The following is a 23,214-nucleotide window of genomic DNA, read 5'->3' on the forward strand; positions in this document are numbered from 1 at the left end:
TCTTAAAAAAAGGAATGTTGTTCGTATTTCCATCGTGTCTTTTCCTTCTTTTAAATTTGCCAACATACACAACCATACTAAAACACCATATGGTCCTTAGCATACTCCAAATTATGCTATTTCCCACCATGAACATTTTATCAGTGGAGAGGAGAGTGCGGTGCGTAAACTGTGACTGATTAATCCAAGTCGTAATTATCAACAATGCCAGACTCCAGTTACAAACAATTTCTAATGAGGCCAAGTATGATATCAATGCTGATTAAAGAAAAGCTAAAGATATTGGCGTGAAAGACTCATAATAGCCTTTGTATCCATGCCCACAAAGGAGGCAAAAACAAATCACACTTGAGCTAAAAGCACCTCTACTGAGAGACCACAATTTATTTTAACAACAAAATGTTATTGTCACAACCAAGGATGTTGAGAGAGAGAGAGAGAGAGAGAGAAGGGTGGGCAGATTTGGTTAGCATTGTCATCCAAGTAATCTCTTAATATGGTATTCTTCTACACTTGTATTCAGCTCTTTAATAACAATAGTCACACACACACACACACACACACACACACACACACACACATATATATATATATATATATATATATATATATATATATATATATATATATATATATATATATATATATATATATATATATATATATATATATATATATATATATATATATATATATAATGTAATACACTTTGCTATCATTTCTTTACCACTGTAACCCCTTCTACCGAACGAGAAAGACATGAAAAGAAAACATGTTTTTAGCAAAGGTTGATAGAAGATGAAAGTTCTAAATAGACTGCATTGTATGTTCTGCTTCGAACTTGAGCACCTGCTATATGTTACGTGGTGGTTTGGTTATCGTTATCTAGATGATGATCATCTACCACGGTGTTATTGCCCAAATCGATTTAAAAATCAAATGGAATATTAAATACATGGGTGGAATAATCAGAGACCTGAGCAGAGATATAGAATCGAACAACACGATCCCTCGTATGCAGAATATAAGTTTAATCAATTATATACACAAAATGAAATTGAACATGACATATGAATGATACGCTTTCTCATGGAAACAAAATTATCACATTTAATTATAAAAAAAAAATGTAATTATCCTTTCTGTTTATATCGATACGAGAAATTTAATCATGAAATCGAGTGAATGATCAAACTCAATTGCTGCCTGCATAACCTGGTTTCTTGCTAGTCCTTCCAAATTCAACTTAAGTGACAGGTTAGGGTCAACGTATTGCTTGTGTCCCCCCCCCCACCCATCTCTCTCTCTCTCTCTCTCTCTCTCTCTCTCTCTCTCTCTCTCTCTCTCTCTCTCTCTCTCTCTCCAACATCCTTTAGGGTCGTCAACCGTAATTGTTCACCTCTCTTTACCTACGTATGTGTACTTATATGGAACTATATCCCCTTGTTAAAATAAACAATAGACAACCTAAATATTTGTCAGTTTTTTTTTTTTCTTCTGGGGTGGAACACTATCCCATCTCTCTTTACCCCAGATATCGTCTTCTAGGAAGTCAAAAATATACTATATATGGCTCTGGTGGCAGGTCACAGTCTGGCAGCTTGTAAATACAGTCTAGTACCGACGAGCTATCTCCCTATTGACTACTCGGTATACCTAATTGCACTACGGCATAAACTCGACATAATAACAAACTATTACTACGTCCTACAGTGGACTATAAATTACTAAACCGGCTGGCGCTCTTGATGCTGATACCGTTGATTCTTAGTTAATAGAATGCACATTTATATCATGTAAGACAGATAAAATTCGCACAATTCTCACAAAATCGCATCAAAAAGTTATGTTAGACAATTTATAAGGGGAGAATACTTTTTGCTCCCTTGGTGTTAAGGCCTTCCAACTTTTTAGAAAGAAAAAAGAAACTTGGACTGACTAATTTTGAGAGAGAGAGAATACTTAAAACATTGAATTTCGTTTGGGAGACACCGCCGCTTATATAGCTTAGCCACATAGCATTCAATTTATCTAACCGCTTAAAATTAACACATGCCAATCAAAGTTAAAATAATTCTCTCTATTCCGCCCTTATTAAATAAACCGATTCCTGGATAATTTCACATTATCACACTCGGTTCAAATGGAACAAAATTGTCGCTGGATCGTCTCCATTTTGTCATTTTCCTGCTACTTTAACCCAAATTTATCTTGCCTCTCCATCTGTCTGGCCGATATCCCAATTAAAATCAATCACGCCCCAATCAGGGATGGTAACACTGTTGCAGCCTAGCGATTTAATATGGTACCTGGTCTATTAGTCGATTTAATTCGTTTCCTGTCACACTGAGTGCGGAAAAATGTGTTGCGAGAACATCAACAGAATTTACACTGTTACACAATACATATCTCACGAGAGCTGATACTTTGATTCAGTCCTGTTATTCTTTTTTTTTTTTTTTTCATTCAAAACGGTGCTATCTTGAAGAAATAAATAAATCCATTCTATTTTGTCTTCACTTGCTACCAACGAGTTAATTTAATCTGACAGACATTTTCTCCATTATTTAACAGTATCTGCTCTATAGGGTTATTTACTTTAGTAAGCCTTTAACACCTGTACAGGTGTAGGTTCTCCAAAACCCCGATTCAACAAGTTATATTCCACAGATGTATTATCAATCAACTATTTATTTTTTCTATCACAAGTCATGATTTGGCGAAATGTTAAAGTTATTGCAGAATATGGTAATTGTTTTATATCTATGCTGTCATTAGTTTTATTGCTCATCAAGTAATCGCATTGATGCAGGTAATTGTTCTCGTATTTGAAACTTGACATAAAACACATGTCCTGGATGTGTTACGTGTTTAGGTTCTCATAAGCAGTAACAAGAAAAAAGTGAAGCTTTGTAAAATTTAACAAATAATTTATTTCCCTAGAAAAACAAGGTAAAATGATGAAAAGCACTTACGGTTTTAAAAAAACAAATACCAACAATAATCCAAGAATAATCCAAGAATTAAAAATTAGAAGTCCTAGTAATAAAATGTTCTAATAATTTTGAGTTCGAGTCCCGACGAAAATTCAAAATGGAAGGCGATGACGTATGTTGTACTCAGTATAGTACTCATGAGTCAACAGTTCTTGTTGAACCACAGAAAATAATATACCAGTTTTGAATTCAAAATAAAATGTCAATAAATGTCTTTTCCAAGAATTCTGTATGAGCACTTAAATATTCCCAGGGAAAAGAATAAATAATTTCATAAAATAGAATTTAAACTCAAACTGGTCACACAAAAAGAAACACCTTACGTCCAAGTGTTTAAAACCCAGCTGACACTATTTGCCAAAACATCACTATTAAATCTGACTACTGCGCAATTCCGGTAAAACCAGAATTTCGAAATAACAACGTTGAAGCTACTTGGAATTACATCACAATTAATACTTCCAGTTCAGTACCCACGAATGTAGTTCTAGTCTATTTTTAGAACATTTTTTCCTCTCTCATATTGGTGGTGATAGAAGAGTTTTATTTATGCATTTTTTGGTAGGGATTTAAAGGTAACTGTTTATTCTTGATAATATGAGCTCAGGGTGTTGTTGTCTGTATGTATTTTGGCGACAGTGCACAGTGAGTAATAAGGCCTTGGTGATGATCCGGAAGTGAAATACGTGTTCTGGTTACATGCTGTTATGTTGACAGTCAATGATCTAAAAAAAGAGCAGGTCAACCTTTAACAAGAACTTCACCGTGAAGTCATCTTTGAAGGTATTTTAGATTAACATATGATTTGTATTGATTGTCACACAGTGGAAAGGTCAGTACTGAGAAACAAATGTAGAGAACATATAGTAAAATTAATTGTGTACTATGTCCACTTACATGTCTAAAGTAACGCACTCCTAACGCAACCTCGATTTCACTCTAAAAATAACACACTAAGAAAGAATCTTAAAAAAGCTTAAACAAAGTTGTTTACTTCCAATCATGAAATAAGGTCAGGAACTAGTTCAGCTTTTAGATACAAAGTTCTAATATTAGGTTTTCGAAAAACTGAACTGAATTTCTGGAAAAAATAAAATCCAGTAAATAAAATTACATTACAACAGCATGTAATGAAATATTTAAAAAAAAATAAACTAACAAGCAAACAATTAAATAAAATAAAATATAAGTAAAATCAAATATACATAACATGCAAAATAACATAAGAGCAATAGATTTGCATCTCATTAAATATTTGTGTAGCTTCTTGGTTAACTTAGATCTAAACTGAGGGACGCTGCTTAATCGTTTTATTTATTTAATTTTTTGGTCTTCTTTTTAAGAAGAAACTTAAGTCCAGGATTTAATACCGGGTCTACCTATCGTTTACTGCAATTTATATTATAATTTTAGAAATATACTTCTAATTCTAATTAAGATTTTATCTTGTAAACATTTGGAGCCTTCCGGAAGGACACTTTCCATCAGGTAATAGTTTTGTTTAATATTTTTTTTTATATGTAGAAAATGCTAATTGTGACCCGATGTCAGGTAGAAGACTATATAATATTATTGTTCTAAAAATCATTTATTCGTATCTTAAGATTTTACCAGAATTAGTTGTATTATTGTTGTATCCAGTGATTCGTTTGGGCTGGAATTTATTTATTCAAATGATTTAATTCAAGTTATTCTTCTCTGGAAATACAAAGTTCTCTTCACAAATAACATTCTTGGAAATAGAGACTTGAATTTATAGTGAAATTTCAAATAATGATAAATTCTTGGATTGTTTTATTGTGATTCATCATACCGTTGGCACATCGCCACTACACGGGCCACTATAGACACCTCAACATGTTCAGCGTTGGATTTAATTTTGATTTCCACGTAAGTTTAATCAGAACTTTAATTATTAGAATTTATGCGAAGATTTAATCTCTACTTTGTTAACAAGGTTTTTTTTCAGCACAATGCCCCTCAGAAGGCCCAAATGTGGCTTTAAATTGTCAGAAAAAGCGAAGCACTGTTAAACGTAAGTAGGCAAGTCATGCAGCAGTTAAATGGCATCTAAAGTGAAGGAAAACGTGAATACTTAAGCACTGCTCGATCAGAACGACAAATTCGTATAAATCCTTTGTTGGAATGTTCAAAAAGACTTGTTCAACATTTTTTTTTAATGGGGATATCAGTGTATGTACCTCTTGATCCAGAGGAATTATCGTTCACATCCAGCTTGCGTATTACACGCTCACCATTATAACTTTCTGATTAATTATCGTCACGAAATGTATAATATCGAGCTTTACAATGTTGAGTTTCCATGGTGATCGATATTCCGCAGCAAGTTCTGGATCAAATGAAAAAACTAACCAAACACAATTACTTTTACAGAGTGATCTATTTAGGGAGGTAATGTGCAAGCATTAGTAATTTAAAAAGACACGGATAAGAGAGATTTAGTTTATTCCTTAAATTAACGACATGCAGAATAGTCTATTATCGTTTTTAAGACAGAAAACCGGTGAAAAATAATGGAACATGTCACATTTTATAGCACAAGTCACGCAGGACATGTAGGCATTCAACACCGATTATTTCAGTATTGTGTGTCTTTTTATAATAAAAAAAATTGATTCTACATACCATTACGTGGCAAGTATTCACTTCATTTGGATTTGTATACATCTATAATCCTTTGGATGGTCATTATCTAGACGCCCCGAAACGGCAAATTCAATGTTAAAGTACGTAGACATTTTTTGACGAAATGAACCTAAATGTGGGATCCAGTACAATCTAGATTGAATGTCAAGAGCTATGATGTCACAATGAAAGTCACGTATATTGATAAACAAATTCATACTACCCTCGATCGCGACGATTCCACTCGACGCGCTCTTATTTTGACCCAAGTCCATAGCGATAGATAATTTTCTGAAAGTTTCTTGGTGACAGAACAGTCAGTTACCAGGATTGAATAGACCTCGACACTACCTCCACAGGATACGGTATGGAGATTAGTGCCGAAAGAAACAAAATTGATGACAAACAACTCCAATGGCATAAATGCAGAAATAAAGGTCAGTGGATAGAAGCGAGATTAAAATACTTGGGATCAGTTATCACAGATGAGGGCTCCAAACCAGGACTACTTTGCAGGATTGCACAGACAACAGCAGCAATAACAAGTCTGAGACAAATATGGAAAGATACCAACATTGCTCTTGGTTCCAAAATCAGACTGATGCGCTCGATTGTCATATCCATCTTCCCGTATGCTTGTGAAACATGGACGCTCACATCAGATCTACAAAGAAAGATTCAAACCTTCGAAATGAAATGCTACCGCAAGATCTGGGGCATCTCATACATTGACCATGTAACCAACAAAGAGGTCTACAACAGGATCCAACGAGCCATCGGATCATATGAAGACATCTTGACCACTGTAAAAAAGTGTAAACGGAAGTGGTACGGTCATGTCTCAAGATCATCTGGACTGGCAACAACAATCTTGCAAGGCACAGTGCGAGGGTGCAGAAGAAGAGGCAGACAGAAAAAGAGGTGGGAAGACAACATTAAGAAGTGGACAGGCATGGGATTTGGAGATTCCGAAAGGGCAGTTGAGAACAGGGAAAGATGGAGATAATTGGTTGTAAAGTCAACCGTGGTGCCCCAACGACCTCTTGGGTTAAGGGATGATGATGATGATGATGATGATGATGGCAGTGATAATGATGGATACACTTTGGTTAAAGAAAATTAGTGTTAAATTTTAAAAGAGCAATTTAAAATGAGGAAATGCGCATACATGACCCATGCGACCTTTTAAATGCTTTATAATTTTAAGAAGCATAATCGATCACAAAAACAGTTCCAGAGTATATTAGATAATTTGGGAACTACGTACACAACTCATGTTGCAGAATACCACAGTACTACTTAAATATAGCATATGTAAAATCTGTCTGTCTGTCTGCCTCACACATATATACATATATATATATATATATATATATATATATATATATATATATATATATATATATATATATATATATATATATATATATATATTGTATACACTATGAATATAAGCTTAATACATCTTTCGCTTGGCATACTTGTTAACTAATATTGGAAAACACTATCAACCGATTTGTTTCCAATAAAATATATAACACTGTATATTATTGCATTATAGCCTGCCAAATATACCAAATGATAGTCCTACAATGTAAGACATCGACCCCGATATTTATGTTTTGGGAGTCGACCCCTAAACATAAATATTAGTGTCGTTGTCTGTCATCGTACGACTAACTAACTGATAGACTGTCGAGCTATTTTGATGAAGTTATCCATGGACGAGACTAAAGGTAACATTACTGTAAATAGGATCTGGGAACCAGGCTAAATGAGTGAGCCGGGTGATTTTCTGCGGACCTGTTGTGCATTCTTTTACGATTTCCGGATTTCTTTGACTTAAGTTGGCAAAACGATATTTTCACATTTATCTGACGAGTGACATAAAACTAGACCTTCAAGATGATGGAATTAAATCTAACCCGCGTGGACTATACGCAGGTAATTGATAATTTGTATCATGGTGTCAGTTATTACAGAACGATTGTGTTAATGCAAATCAGAATACAATGCCTACTGTAATACAAATAATACAGTACAGTATACATAAAATAAATTTCAGACAATCGGAAATTATTCTCTTTAATTTTAAATGTTCGTTTGTTCCAATTCTTTATGTAATATGTGAAAAGATTACACTTAGGGCCTATATGTGATGATTAATTTGAACGCATAAAAACACCATAAAATCAGTAACATAATTTCGAGGTAGACCTACTATATATAGTCTGACCATACATCCCCGTTTGTTTCTACCCTCCTACCGATTTCATTAAAGAAAACGTTTAATGTGATAAAATGTGCATAGAACTAAGTCATCTGAATCATTGATTTATAATATCTAACCTGACTGTGACCAGAATGGCACTAATGCTGGCAACCCTTGCACCCTTTCATGCTTAACGGACTTTCCATACTAACATGGCGCCATATTTCGTACACTATAGGCAAGTTTATTTCCATCAGACAACATAATGATGTAGTTCATCCTGTTCGGCAACTGCCTGATAATTTTGTAAATTACTATTATGTTGAGAGTTTGGAATTATATCCCTTTGCACACATGAACATAGAAATCAAAACGCTTGTTAAATCCACGTGAAAAACCAATTTGTTGTTGTCATTATTATCCCTTTGCTTGATTCGACATTGTAAATATCGGAAAGCAGACGACTTATGTATGTACATCTGTAGTCGTGACACACCCATTTGATGAAAATGGACTTGTCCAGGAACTGGAAATGGATCCGAGCATGTCCGTCTATTACATTGAAAACTTGAAAACGTTAAGCATGAAATGCGCAGCCGATCATGGTGTTATGGTCACTCTACTCACAGTCAGGTTAGAAACTATAAATCAATGAATGAATTGACTAAGTTCCTTGCACTTTTTATGACATTAAAGGTTTCCATTATTTAAATCCTTAGGGGGGTACAAACAAACGGGTTTGTATTGTCAGACTATAATTAGGGTTAATCTTTATGGGTAGGTTCCTGTGTTATAGTGGGTGCTATGGTATCGTGGTATTCAAAGTTTTTCTGTTCTTTTTCTGTATAGCGCCACCTATGGTGTACTTATCTTGCATACACCACAGGACCATTAGCTACTAGTTCTGCATCACCAGTTGATTTCAGAAAAATGTAGGGATTGCTGGTGAGTACTCAATTTAAAAAAATGCACCCATGAATATCACTTTCCAAACATGGCCGTACCCGATGCTCTTAAAAAGAATCTATCTTCTTAAAATCGATATCACTGTAACAAATTATCACTGTAACAAATTGGTTAAACAGTCTGTTATTTGATATGTCCAATAATGTTATGTAATTGTTAGATCACATGATCACCATCATGAGAAAAGACATCAAATATATGGTAGCAGATAAGAGTCAAAATGTATAGAATGGATGTTGTTGTTTTCTGTTCGCTTTTGCAATTGACAGTATTGACTTGAAAACATTGTTGTTCACAGTTTATTGCTTTTCACTGAAACATGTGGAGTAGTTTAAACAGAATGTGGTTGAGATGTACTTTCATGCTTGTGTTGATGGGTCTAATCTCACTGACAATCCTGGCACTGTACCCCATCACAGGAGGTTACAGATGCAATACTTTAATTCTCATATATGTTTCTGTTGTTGGAGGGCACAGGTGGCAGAAAGAGAGCCATTGAAATATCCAATTTTCCAGTTGGTTTTCACATTGTGTGACATATACATCAATTTTCCAACATTAGGACATTATATATGCCACCGTAAAAATATTTTGTTCAGTATTACCACAATATCAGAGTAACTCCCCTGGCATAACCTGAAATCAGCATGGTGTCTTTTTATAGACCATTTCCTACAGTTATCTGCTTTAAACTGGAAATTAAATACAGTTTAATATAGAGCAAAGAAATGTATAATATCTGGAAGGTCAGTGTTTTATTTACTTATTTGCTTATCACAAACTTGAAACTCATGATACCATAGCACTCCGGTATAAATTTAGTAACATGCTTGCAAATATTCTGCAGAAAGAAATATGATGACTAAGATGCAGGAGAAAGTTGTATAAAACATACTTCAGGCACATTGGGAAACTTATAGAAAGGGCATCCTATTCCACTGCAGTGAATGAGAGAGGGGGCCTTCCCCAGAATAATTTTGTATCACATGATAGTATCCACTCATGGGTCAGGTAAAAGCATGAGGTTTGAAAGGTTGCCCTAAGCATTAGACATTAATCAGCAGTGATGATAAACTGACTAAATATTCTATATTGTCATAGGTACAATTTACTGAGCTACCACAAACACATACTTAACATATTCACAAACAGTGATGTGGCATTTTGAGACATCAGAAGTGTGTTTTGAGGTCCAAGGGGGTTCAGTATATGTGGCAAAAAATATCTTTATCAATACAAATCATTGGAATAAACATGAAATCGTGCTTTTTATTGTCTTTAATCTTTTTATGGTTAAAATCATCCTGAAAAGTATGGGTTGATTATTGTAGATAGTTTTTTACAGATTTGTTTTTGTATTGTGTTTAATACCCATTTACAGGACATGATATGCTATACATGTTTGCCAGTATAACTGATGGAGGAAGAACCTGTGAAAACCCCAGTAAGAACCAGTGATCCATGGGGAAAAACTGGCATGCTTTCTCACGTGCAACCATAATTGTCAGAGCCCAAGACTTAGACCCATGTGAGCATAGGTGGGATGGTAAGCTAGTGCTTTAGACACAAGCAGAGGTGGGATGGTAGTGATTGGGAAAGGAGAGCACTTTTGACCACTTGACCACCAGGGGGTGGGGGTGGGGGCTAAATATTTAAGATAATGAATAATAATAAAGACAGCTAACCTGGATGTTCCATTCAGCATGTTAAATATGTTCTGGAAACATATAAAATACATCAACTCAATGTTCAGATAATTTAACAATATGTTATGTCTGTAAAACTGAGATGTGGAAAAAAAAGATTAAAATATCAAGAACATACAGTGATATGACAGTGTTAGTAGGACTTAAGAATATGTGTTGGTAGGACTTAAGTATATGTGTTGGTAGGACTTAAATATATGTGTTGGTAGGACTTAAGTATATGTGTAAAGACAAGCCATGCTTACAACGATAGTAGTAACCAAACTTTATATAAGATTCTGAGACCATGACTCCTGGGCTTTGAGCCAGCTGAAAAAAAGTGAGGGGCCAGGTGATAAAGAGTCCATGAGAAAGACATGTACTTTATGATATCAGTCAACTAAACTGAAAAACAAAGAAGGAATAAGACACATGGCTATACGAGTGTCATTATAATTTGTTATATTTTCAACTGATATGTATTTTTGTGTGCATGCATGTGTGTGTGCATACATGCCAAGTCTCTGTATGGTCTGGTAGTCTTTTGGTTTTGGCCCCAGTCTTTTGATCTACTGATTTGCCAATAAAAACACAGAAATCACAAATCTGCCAAGCATAGGTATTTCAGGCTAATACAACTCCGGCCAAACATTGGTATTTCCAGCTGAAACAACGTTCATTACACTGTATACAACTATCACAATCTGTCAATCAAGTTGTTATCAACCTATCAACCAATCAGATCTTGGCTTGTGACATGCACTGATGCATTTATTGTACATACATGGGTTGTTTTACTCTTCAATATTTCAGCATTGACTAATGTGTTGTGTATAACAGACTGCAGTCAGCTCTTTGGAAATGAACAAATGCTAACAGATTTTTAAGGAAAATATGCCGTTTAAAGAAAGAAATATGGTTGCAAGTTGCATTGCTTGGATAGATGAATGTAAATATTTGAAGCATATTGAAAAGGCAGAAAGCTTTGTGCACTGCACAACTTGCAATACAAATTTGAACATGAGGGGGAAAAAAACAATCTTACAGGGCACTTTAAAAGAATGCAGCACACAGCAAATGGGAAACTGGCACATGATGTGTCCAAAGTGATGCCTGCATTTGCACCAATATCAGTGGACAGAGTAAATATAACAGAGTTTCTGTTTGCTAATTTTGTAATGGAGCATAATTTACCAGATTATTGATTGCTGATCATTTTAGTGAGCTTTGCAAGGTTATAAATTGCTCAGAAATTTCACTGCAAAAGAAATAATGTCAGAAACACTGTTAAGAATGCACTTGGTCCCATGTAAGAAAATTAGGTAACTTTGCAATGCAAGGAAAACCCTTTCTTGGTGATGATGGATGAGTCTAAGGACAGCAGTGACGAAAAGTGGGTAACAGTGCTTTTAGGTGTTTGACAATGGCTTTTGCAGAGTGACAATCAGATTCCTGGCTATGCCCATTTGCAATGTTGGAACTGGTGAAAACCTTTTCAGCTATCTTCAGGAAATCCTAAGAGACAGACAGATCCCATGGAAGAACCTGGTAGGGTTTAGCCAATGTAATGTAAAGTCTATCCTCTCCAGATTTTGTGAACAGTAATCAACTGCAATCAGCCTTGGGTGTATCTGCCATCTGGCCAGTACCTGTACACAGTATGGTTTGAAGAAACTGGCCATCCCAGTTGAGGAACTTCTGGTTGACACCTGCTGTCACTTCAATTTCAGTTCCAGGCATAGAGAGGTGTATAAGGATTTCCTGAGTTGACCAAAACCATGGAGTACAAACAGGTCAAGCATTGTAGCACAAGATGACTGTCTCTTCATAAATGTATTGCATGCTTCCTTCAACAGTGGCCAGCTCTTCAGTCCTATTTCTAGAGCCACTGAGATGATGGGGAGCAGAGTGAACAGATGCTTTGAGAACCTTAGAACTGAGAGATGAAACTGATTTACTACTTTCTTGGATACATTATGGAACCACTGAGTGACTTTAATGCCAATGTTCCAGACTGGTGAAGCCATGGTGGGATACATCCATGTGGAAATGAAACAAATTCTACAGAAATTCATGGGAAAGTTTTTGAAGACTAGTGTTATAACTGTATCAGCCAGTATTACAGAGATCAGCTTTATGTCACCAGAAAAGCAACTTGATAATTCTTTCTAGCAGTAGATATGGAAGCCTGGCATTTCATGGACATTTCTCCAGTACAGCTTCTTCAGGAGTATAAGGTCCTTCTTTTGAGGAAGTTGCATTAAAGATGATAGCCAAGTTTCATGACCAGACCCTGAAGTCCCTTGACTACCTGAATCCCAAGAGGAGATCTGAGATTTCTGTAGAAGCTGTGCTTCATCTGACCTCTCACCTCTGTCAGCATTGGTTCTAGTCCCAGACTCAGCTAATGTGGGCATGTGAGAAAGCTTGCTAGTAGGTTCCTGTGGATTGTTGGTTCTTCCAGAGGAGGTTTTCCCTGGGTTCTTCCTCCACTAGATGTACTGGCCATCAATGAATGGCAAGGTAGATGCATTGAGAATTGCTATTATTGTAGCATAAGAATTACAGTTATCACAGTTATCAACTGACTTCATTTTTAATTAGTTTATTATAATACTAAACGTTTCACACTAATGAACTTTGCATTCTGATGACATATATTGGTGACACAACAATATACATTCATATTGTTTTGAATTATTGCACAGGGAAAAATAGTATTGGTAATGCAAGTTATAGTGCTGGGACTGCAATTTTTTTAAGGAAGCAGTCATGGACTGAAGGTTTGAGAATCCTGTGTAGAACCCTGCCAGTTGATTTCAGAGTTCAGTGTCAAGATCACTAAAGAGAGAAAAATGGTTTCTGCTGAATAGCTCTGCTTCCTCATCAGCTACAGTTACCAAACTATATGGGTGTCATGTGCTTGTGGCCAGGAAGAAGTCTAATGATTTTGGAGTCTAGAGTCAAGGTGGCTGTGACTCAAGGAAGACATTACTGTACCATAACCAATAGTTCTACATCACAGACCTGGACCAAACTTTGTCAATGACTTTGCTTTGGGTAAGGAAGAACCTTATTAATTCTGGTCTCCAAAGGTTAAGGTCACCGTGACAGAAAGTAGATAAATGAACAACGATTACCACATCTTGACCATGTATCTTCACCAACATTGGTTGATAACTTACACCTTTAGTGATAAAGAAGCCTGTTGATTTGGGGTCAAATAGTCAAAGGTCAAGGTGATTCTTCCTGATGGAAGAAGATGTTTTTACATAATATCTTTAGTACATTCACCAGAGTTAATGGAGGGCTTAAAACTAAGATAAGTACTTTGGGGTCAGAAAGTCAAAAGTAGTTGTACTCAGAGAAAAATGGGAATTGAACAATATAATCAGTTCTAGAGTAGGCTCTTTATACAGAAATTGTAGATGGTTTGCACTTTTGGTAATAAAGAAACCTATAGATCAGGGGCCTGAATGTTAAAGGTCATGGTCATGGAAAGTCTAATAAGAAAAAATCATTTGTGCAAACAAAGTTTAACTCAAGGTCACATACTTTGATCAAGTGTACATGTCATGGAGACCTCTTGGTCAGTATTGCCCAGTGTATTACACTAATGGTTATTAAAATGAGTCGGCATATGTATGGTACTCCAGCATAAAATGGCAAAAACATGAGCTTTTGGTCTGACTATGTTGATACCATTTTAGCTTTAGAATTTTTCTCATATTGAAGACAGTCTGTTTGGTAATGTTTCAGGCAAGACTCCTACAAACACAGTGGTTGTTGATTTCATCCAAGTAAGAGAGGGTTCTCATAAAAAGAACTGCCACAGAAATTAGGGGCATTACTTACCTGATATACCTTGTATATTTCTGTTTCAGGTTGGTGTTACATCCAAGAAGTCAATGAGATTGTTGCCTACTTCAGGAAAAGTACAGAAGGTAGGCTATAACTTTAGGAGCACCAAGTTTTCTCTAACCTTGACATAATATTTCCATGAATGTTTTTGGAAATATCAAGGTCAATGCTGCCTTGGTTATATTTTATTTTTATACTTAAAAAAATAACAGTTTCAAGTTGAAATAGATATCCTTTCCAGTCTCTGCTGGAGTTATATGCTTTTTATTACACCATGTTACATTATCTCCATTTAAATGAGTTTGATCTCAGGCATTTCACAACATAATGAGTTTGAGATCTGACATTTCACAATATGATGTACAAGAGTTATAGCCCCTGATTGTTCATCCACATGACATTTATTTATGTGGCAATTTTTTACCATGGATGTCAGCAGAATTTTGGTGTGTGTGACTGTAAATTTATAAGACCTTGAATTAATTTTATTTGCAGTATTCTACATCGTTCTTTGCATTGTGATGTTAGAATACATCATTAATCTTTTTACATAAATTATGGGTTTCTGTTGACATACAGTATTATAATTTCCTTGTGGAATCTTTGCAAAATGGTGCAAGGTCTGTTCTAGAACTGAATATTATGAGGAGAAATTCCTGAATTGATTTTGAAAAAGAGGGATATTTGATGAATTTATTGTCAAAATAAAAATAGGGGTTCAAAATATAAGATTATTTTGGCCTATGTGGTTGATAATTTGTTCTAATATGTTAAACACTGATGAGAATCCAAATCATATTTTCTAGAATATACTCAGTTATGGCAATAAGATGTATTTTTTGTTATCTATAGCCCAAAATTTACCTATTTGTTATGAAGGTCATGAAGGTTATTTATAATCCTAAAGCAACCAGCTCATATTAATAGAACATATTGATCACAATGTAATAGAACATATTGATCACAGTGTAATAGAACATATTGATCACAGTGTAATAGAACATATTAATCACAGTGTAATAGAACATATTGATCACAGTGTAATAGAACATATTGATCACAGTGTAATAGAACATATTGATCACAGTGTAATAGAACATATTGATCACAGTGTAATAGAACATATTGATCACAGTGTAATAGAACATATTAATCACAGTGTAATAGAGCATATTAATCACAGTGTAATAGAACATATTGATCACAGTGTAATAGAACATATTAATCACAGTGTAATAGAACATATTAATCACAGTGTAATAGAACATATTGATCACAGTGTAATAGAACATATTGATCACAGTGTAATAGAACATATTGATCACAGTGTAATAGAACATATTGATCACAGTGTAATAGAACATATTGATCACAGTGTAATAGAACATATTAATCACAGTGTAATAGAACATATTGATCACAATGTAATAGAACATATTAATCACAATGTAATAGAATATATTAATCACAGTGTAATAGAACATATTGATCACAGTGTAATAGAATATATTGATCACAGTGTAAAAGAACATATTGATCACAGTGTAATAGAACATATTGATCACAGTGTAATAGAACATATTGATCACAGTGTAATAGAACATATTGATCACAGTGTAATAGAACATATTGATCACGATGTAATAGAACATATTAATCACAATGTAATAGAACATATTGATCACAGTGTAATAGAACATATTGATCACAGTGTAATAAAATATATTGATCACAATGTAATCAAACATATTAATCACAATGTAATAGAACATATTGATCACAATGTAATCAAACATATTAATCACAATGTAATCAAACATATTAATCACAATGTAATAGAATATATTGATCACAATGTAATCAAACATATTAATCACAATGTAATAGAACATATTAATCATAATGTAATAGAATATATTGATCACAATGTAATCAAGCATATTAATCACAATGTAATCAAACATATTAATCACAATGTAATAGAACATATTAATCACAATGTAATCAAACATTGATCACAATGTAATAGAACATATTAATCACAATGTAATTGAATATATTGATCACAGTGTAATCAAACATTAATCACAATGTAATAGAACATATTAATCACAATGTAATCAAACATTAATCACAATATAATAGAACATATTAATCACAATGTAATCAAACATATTGATCACAGTGTAATAGAACATATTAATCACAATGTAATCAAACATATTTATCACAGTGTAATAGAACATATTGATCACAGTGTAGTATAAGATACTGATCACAGTGTAATAGAACATATTGATCACAGTGTAATAGAATATACTGATCACAGTGTAATAGAACATATTGATCACAGTGTAGTATAAGATACTGATCACAGTGTAATAGAACATATTGATCACAGTGTAATAGAATATACTGATCACAGTGTAATAGAATATACTGATCACAATGTCAGTCTCTATTTCTTAATGAAGATCCATTAAAATTAAAATTAAATGGAACACTTTGTAACCATTTTATTTAGAATGTACCAGATTTCAGCTCTGTTAGAAATGCAAAATATAGGTTAGTGTCTGGTTGGTTAATATTACTGTCCTGTTCATAATATTCACTCAGTTTGGTCATATTTTAGTATGAATGAAAAATATCTACATTACAGATATAGAAATTAGCAAATAGTTTTATCTGGTATCTATACTGTTTTTCCATTTCAGATAGCAATAGCAGACCATAATGGAATGTTACAGCTGTTTGGAATGAAGAAAGGAGATGTTCAGGTGCGTAATGAATAGGATTTTAAAAACATATTAAATGCTTTGTAATAGGAGATATCTAAAGTATATTGGTATGTATTATTATATTAGCCTGTCATTATATCTACAGTATGCTGACATATATTATTACATTAGCCTGTCATTATATCTACAGTATGCTGACATATATTATTACATTAGCCTGTCATTATATCTACAGTATGCTGACATATATTATTACATTAGCCTGTCATTATATCTACAGTATGTTGATATGTATTATTACATTAGCCTGTCATTATATCAACAGCATGTTAATGACTATTTAGCACATTGGCGTGTCATTATACATACAGTTTGTTATTATGTAGGTAGTACACTAGCCTGTCATTATATCTACATTATGTTAATATATCTACTACATTACCCTGTCACTATATCTACAGTACTACGTTATTATGTATATATTACATTAGTGTGTCGAGCCAATGTGGGTATGTGAGAAAGCTTCAGTAGCTTCTCGTGGGTCGGTGGTTCTTTCCGGGGTTTTCCTGGGTTCTTCCTCCACCATTAATACTGGCCGCCATGTATAGCCTATCGTGTGCTGAAAAATGGTGTTAAACCCTGCAACAACAACAACAACAACAACATTAGTGTGTCATTATATCTACAGTATGTTGATATGTATTACATATATATTACATTAGCCTATCATTATATGTACAGTATGTTATTATGTATATATTATATTAGCCTGTCATTTACAGTGTGTTCACAGAATCTTTCTAATCACACATCCGCTTGTTTATATTTTTATTTGGGATGTCTCGGATTTTTTATAATGTTTTATTGCCAAACTCAGCACTCCAATCAAAGAATGGAAGCCAGCAGTGATCAGCTCTAACAAGTTACTTTCTGCACTATCATAGTGTGAGTGTGTGTGTGTGTGTGTGTGTGTGTGTGTGTGTTGATTTGACTGTCATAGCATATAATATTACTATCTCCACCTTTTAGGATGAAGTAAGAAATTAGGTCTTCATGATCTTTGATCAAGATTAAAGACTACACTATGCATCATCATTAGGGCTACATCTGCATTAATTTTACTTTATTTTGGACTTGGATGAAAGAGTTTAATGGCTACTATGCAATGGACAATAATGGAGCATATTTTCCTGCATTAAAATGCCTCCTTACTCCATAATTCATTGGGTTAAATCTTCGGTCTGTCTAATTTCTTTTTAGCATGTTTTCAAGACCTCTGCTTCCACCAAACTAACCAGATTGGAACTTGGCGGACCAGTTGGAGGGGTGCGGGAGAGAATATTTGTGTCATCAGAAGCAGTAGTCAAAGGTTACACAAAGAAAGGGAAGAACTTTCTGACCTTCGACACAAACATGTCAGAGCCCGTTCTGTCAATGTAAGTTAGTCACAGCATGATTACTTGAATTACCATAATCAGAGGTTTTGCATGATTTTTAGCTCACTTGGCCCAATGAACTTATGATATTGTCCACCATCTGTCATGTATTGTGTATCTATAAAAATTGCTTGTTACCAATCTCCAATTTTAGTCAGACTTGGAATATGGATTTAGGTCATCAAAATCTCAGATGAATTGGATAATAAGCGAGATCTATATATCTGCTAATCTCATTACCATCCTGGAAGCCAGATTTCTGATGTGATTTTGATCCGTCTTTAAATATATCTTTATATCATCAAGATCTTGGGTGAGTGATATCCATGCATGCTAGTGACATGATCTTGCATTTGATTGGCTGAGCTTGTTACTACTTCAGATCCTATTTTGATCAAATTTAGATCATATTCTTGTCATCAAGATCTTAGATGATTGAGATCATCACATACTAATGATGTGATCTTGCATTTGATTGGCTAAGCATGTTATTACTTCTGATCCAGTTTTGATCAGACATAGAATATGTTTTTATCATCAAGATCTTGGATGAATTTGATAATGAGTGAGATGTACTCCTAATAACGAGGTGATCTTGTATCTGATTGGTTGAGCTTATTGCCACTCAGGAAGGCAGGTTTCTGATCTGATTTTGATCAGACTTGAAATATGGGCTTAATAGCATTATTGCCTTTTTGGATGGGTCCAGTGATGGGCAAGAATATGTTGCCTTTTTTATGGGTCCAATTATGAGCAAGAATCCAGCATAATTATGACATAATCTTGAAAGTGATTAACGGAGCTTTTTACCACTCTGGAAGCCATATTTCTGGTCAAACTTTGATTAGACTGGTAGTATATGCTTATATCATCAAGATCTTGGACAGTTTCGATAGTGAGCATGGATCAATACAAAATAATCATTAAATATTAGTTTATACAGTGTATGATCAGGATCTCACACAGGTTTGCTTGACTGATCTTGTTTCCGAAGACGGCATTTCTAACCCAGTTTGATTAAACTTACTTGGTACATAGGCTTATATCATCAAGATGAATGATGAGTAAAATTATGAGCATGATCCATTTGTATTAATGAGGTGATTTTGCATCTGTTTGGTCGAACTCGTTAATACTGGTGACTCAATTTCTGATTGTATCTTTTGAAACTTAGTAATTAGGCTTATATTTTAAATGCATGTAGTGTATTTTATTATAAGCATTTTCAGTGCATATGGATGAGATGAACTTGCATAATACTGACTAAACACTGCACAAGTGAATGTATTCGAATCTAATTTGAATTTGACTTAGTAAATAGGCTCATATCGTAAAGCTGCTGGATGATTCTTATTTTTAGCCAGGTCTATGCATATTTATGGCGCGATGTTGCATTTGATCAACCTGTGTCATAAAAATCTTTTTTGATTTTGAGTGAAATCCATATTATTGATGTGACAATGCATCTGATTGGCTGAGCTTGATACAGTTGGGCATGTGACAATTCATCCGATTGGCTGGGTTTGATAAAATTTGGCATGGGACAATGCAACTGATTGGCTGAGCTTGATACAATTTGGCATGTGACAATGCATCTGATTGGCTGGGCTTGGTGAAATTTGGCATGTGACAATGCATCTGATTGGCTAGGCTTGAAAAATTTGGCATGAAACAATGCATCTGATTGGGTGGGCTTGGTAAAATTTGGCAGCTAAATTTCTGATCAGTTTTCGATCAGACTTGTTAAATAGTCTTATATTATCAAGATGATCATGAGCAAGATCTACACATATTAATCCAATAATCCAGTATCTGATTAGCTGAACTTGTTATCACTCTACAGACCTTATTCTGATCGGATTTCGCTCCATCATATGGTTACAACATCATTGTTATAGACAAGTTCTGTAATAAGTGAGATTTGCATATGTTAATGAAATACCTTACACATGATTGGCTGAGCTTGTTGCCTCTGTAAATCTGGAGACAGTATTTATGATCCAGTTTCTCAAAAACTTGGTAAATGGGTTTATATCATCAAGCTCCTGGATGAATTCTGTTATGAGCAAGAGGCTAATGCATACCTATTAATACTGTTATGTTTAGAATTTTTTTTTCTTCTCACGATATAGTAAAATATGTAAAATCAACATGATACAAAGTTTGGGAGATAGTTTACATACTATGTATGTGCTTAGACACAATATGTTCAAGGTCACCAAGCTTTTTGGACCAAATTCATGTTTTACTTGCTTGTAATCTTCAGACATCATTTTAAATTTTTTTTATCTACCTATATTTTTTAAACAAAGTGCAAACTATAAACATTTGACTGGGACATAAGCGCTAAGCAAACCTATCCATATTGCAGTTACAGTGACATTTTCAATATTTTTTTACCAGACTTTGCACATGCATGTACAGCAGGGGGGGTGTGCGTGTGGGTGAGTGCGTGCATGCGTGCATGTATGTGGGTGGGTCAGTAGGTACATACGCAGGTAGGTAGGTCTCAGGCTACCGTCACTGGGTCATTGGTACCTGTAATGATCAAGATGTTAGGTTTTGTTAATGTTAGTGGACACTGTTGGTATAGGGTGAGAGAAATGTCATCTGGATTCACTGAATGTGCAACACTGAGTGTAATTGATGTTTAAACATTTTTCTTTGATATAATGTTATTAATTGTGCAAAATGTTATTCAGCTTTTGATTTTATATAATTTAATTCCAACTGTGCTTAACAGCTCTTGTACCGTTAACTATCTTTTCAGTTAGAACTGTGATGTGATCTTGACTAGTCCTGAAATGACTAGTTAGAAATGTCAGTGGGAAATATTTATCTTTTTATGTCTCTGGTTCAAAGGAATCCATATTTTTATATTTATTTCTATCTATCAGGTATGTGGAAGGTGCGGACTTGTTTACCTGCAGTAACTTTGTTTTCAACCACTATCATGACTGTAAGGATGTTAATAGTTTTGTATGTGCAGACAACATCAGTGATGTCATCTGTTTGCCTGCAAACATGGTGGACCTTACACCAGTTTTAGCATGTCAGGACAGAGTTCTGCGAATTATTCAGGTCTGTATTCTACGAGTGTCAAACAATTTACTTTTAAGCAATATCTTATTGACCATAGTTTTGTTGTGCACATTAAGAATAATAGCTATACAATAATTTTTCCTTGGTGGAAAAAGGCAGAAAAAAATTTTGATGTAATTTGCATGCCAACATTTAAATAAAATCAGGACAGAATTGCTTTATGTCCATTTGTACTTTCCTCAGGAGATGGCTTGGTTGAACTCCAATCATAAATATTATGTGTTAGATTATTCACTGTGTAACTACTTGCAGTGATATTTGACTATGTGGACTAAAAACACAACAGGCAGTTTTCATTTACATTCTTTTATCTTCATTATTAGAAAAATAAATAATGATAGTTCATCATAATCTTTCAACCATTTTCCATCAGTCATTGGTATTGGGTTGGTTTTGTTAACAATACAGTGACAACACTAGAAGTTGGCATGTTTTGATATTTTGGTTCAAATTTACAGGGTTCGGATCTGCTGTATGAAGTTGAGGTACCAGGCCCACCTGTGACACTAAGTCTGTATGGAAACAATGGAGGTACACAGATTTTTTTATATTTTTGAATAATGTATAGCATTGCAGTACAAGTATTGGAAATTCTGATTATAATATCATGAGAGAGGGAGTTTTCAAATGGCTATTGACAAGTGAATGTTGAACTCACTATTGCCAAATATCAGTACTTTAAAATATAAATTTACTCTGAAATTTTGGACTGGTTTTTAACCTCCATTTTTCAGTATAACTTTGTTATAGGTAATAAATTTGGCATTTGGCTGGATTTATGTTTGGGGATTAGGGCTTGAGGGTAGGGCCTCATTTGCAAAGTCATTTTTGAATATTTGAATTCTTACATTTCTGCAGGGGATGAGGCCAATGAGGTCCTGTATGGCACATCGGATGGAAGAGTGGGTCTGGTGCAGATTGGAAAGTAATGTATACAAACTGACATGAACATTGTTTGCACTGCACTTTTAAGAGAGCCAGTATAATCATATGGTTTCCATCACTGATATTTTTTTACACACATAATTGCACACACTATACCAGAAAAAAACCCAAGAAGAATTCAGTGTATATTGTCTTGCTATCCATCCCCTATCTACCATGTTTTCTGGCCTATAAGTCAGTGTGGAGTACAAGTCATTCCCCATATACCATGTTTTCTGGTCTGTAAGTCAATGTGGAGCGAAGTCAACTTCAGTGATTTTGTTGTTGTTGTTGTTGCTGTTGTTGTGTGGTTTGATGCCATTTTCGAGCACACGATAGGCTATACATGGCAGCTAGTATTAATGGTGGAGGAAGAACCCGGGAAAAGCCCGGAAAGAACCACCAACCCACGAGAAGCTACTGGTGAGCTTTCACACATACCCACATTGGCTGAATCTTAGACTCGAACCGCCGCAGACAGAGCTGAGATGGCAGTGATCCGTAACGAAGAGCGCTTTAGACCACTCAGCCACTTGGGGCCCCCAGTGATTTTGTAAATGTCCCATTCTTTATACATAAATCAATGTGAGTATAAGAGAAAGCCAGATCATCACAATAGCTTTACCTTTTTCACGCATGACCAAAGTT

The 23,214-nt window shown here is 34.6% G+C and overlaps 1 protein-coding gene across 1 annotated transcript; it reads left to right on the forward strand.

Annotated features, from left to right (window-relative positions):
* Positions 1-7,407: 7,407 nt before the first annotated feature.
* On the forward strand, positions 7,408-22,586 carry LOC149796927 (BBSome complex member BBS7-like). Its single transcript, XM_089960310.1, has 7 exons — positions 7,408-7,586; positions 14,390-14,449; positions 17,081-17,143; positions 18,365-18,540; positions 21,438-21,621; positions 22,101-22,173; positions 22,501-22,586. Exons 1-7 carry the CDS (start codon positions 7,548-7,550, stop codon positions 22,569-22,571), a joined length of 666 nt encoding a protein of 221 aa, XP_089816436.1. The 5' UTR covers positions 7,408-7,547; the 3' UTR covers positions 22,572-22,586.
* The last annotated feature ends 628 nt before the right edge of the window (positions 22,587-23,214 follow it).

The sequence above is a fragment of the Sinohyriopsis cumingii genome, chromosome 6 (genome assembly GCF_028554795.1).
Source record: "Sinohyriopsis cumingii isolate HCF-2022 chromosome 6, ASM2855479v2, whole genome shotgun sequence".
Taxonomy (NCBI): Eukaryota; Metazoa; Mollusca; class Bivalvia; order Unionida; family Unionidae; genus Sinohyriopsis; species Sinohyriopsis cumingii.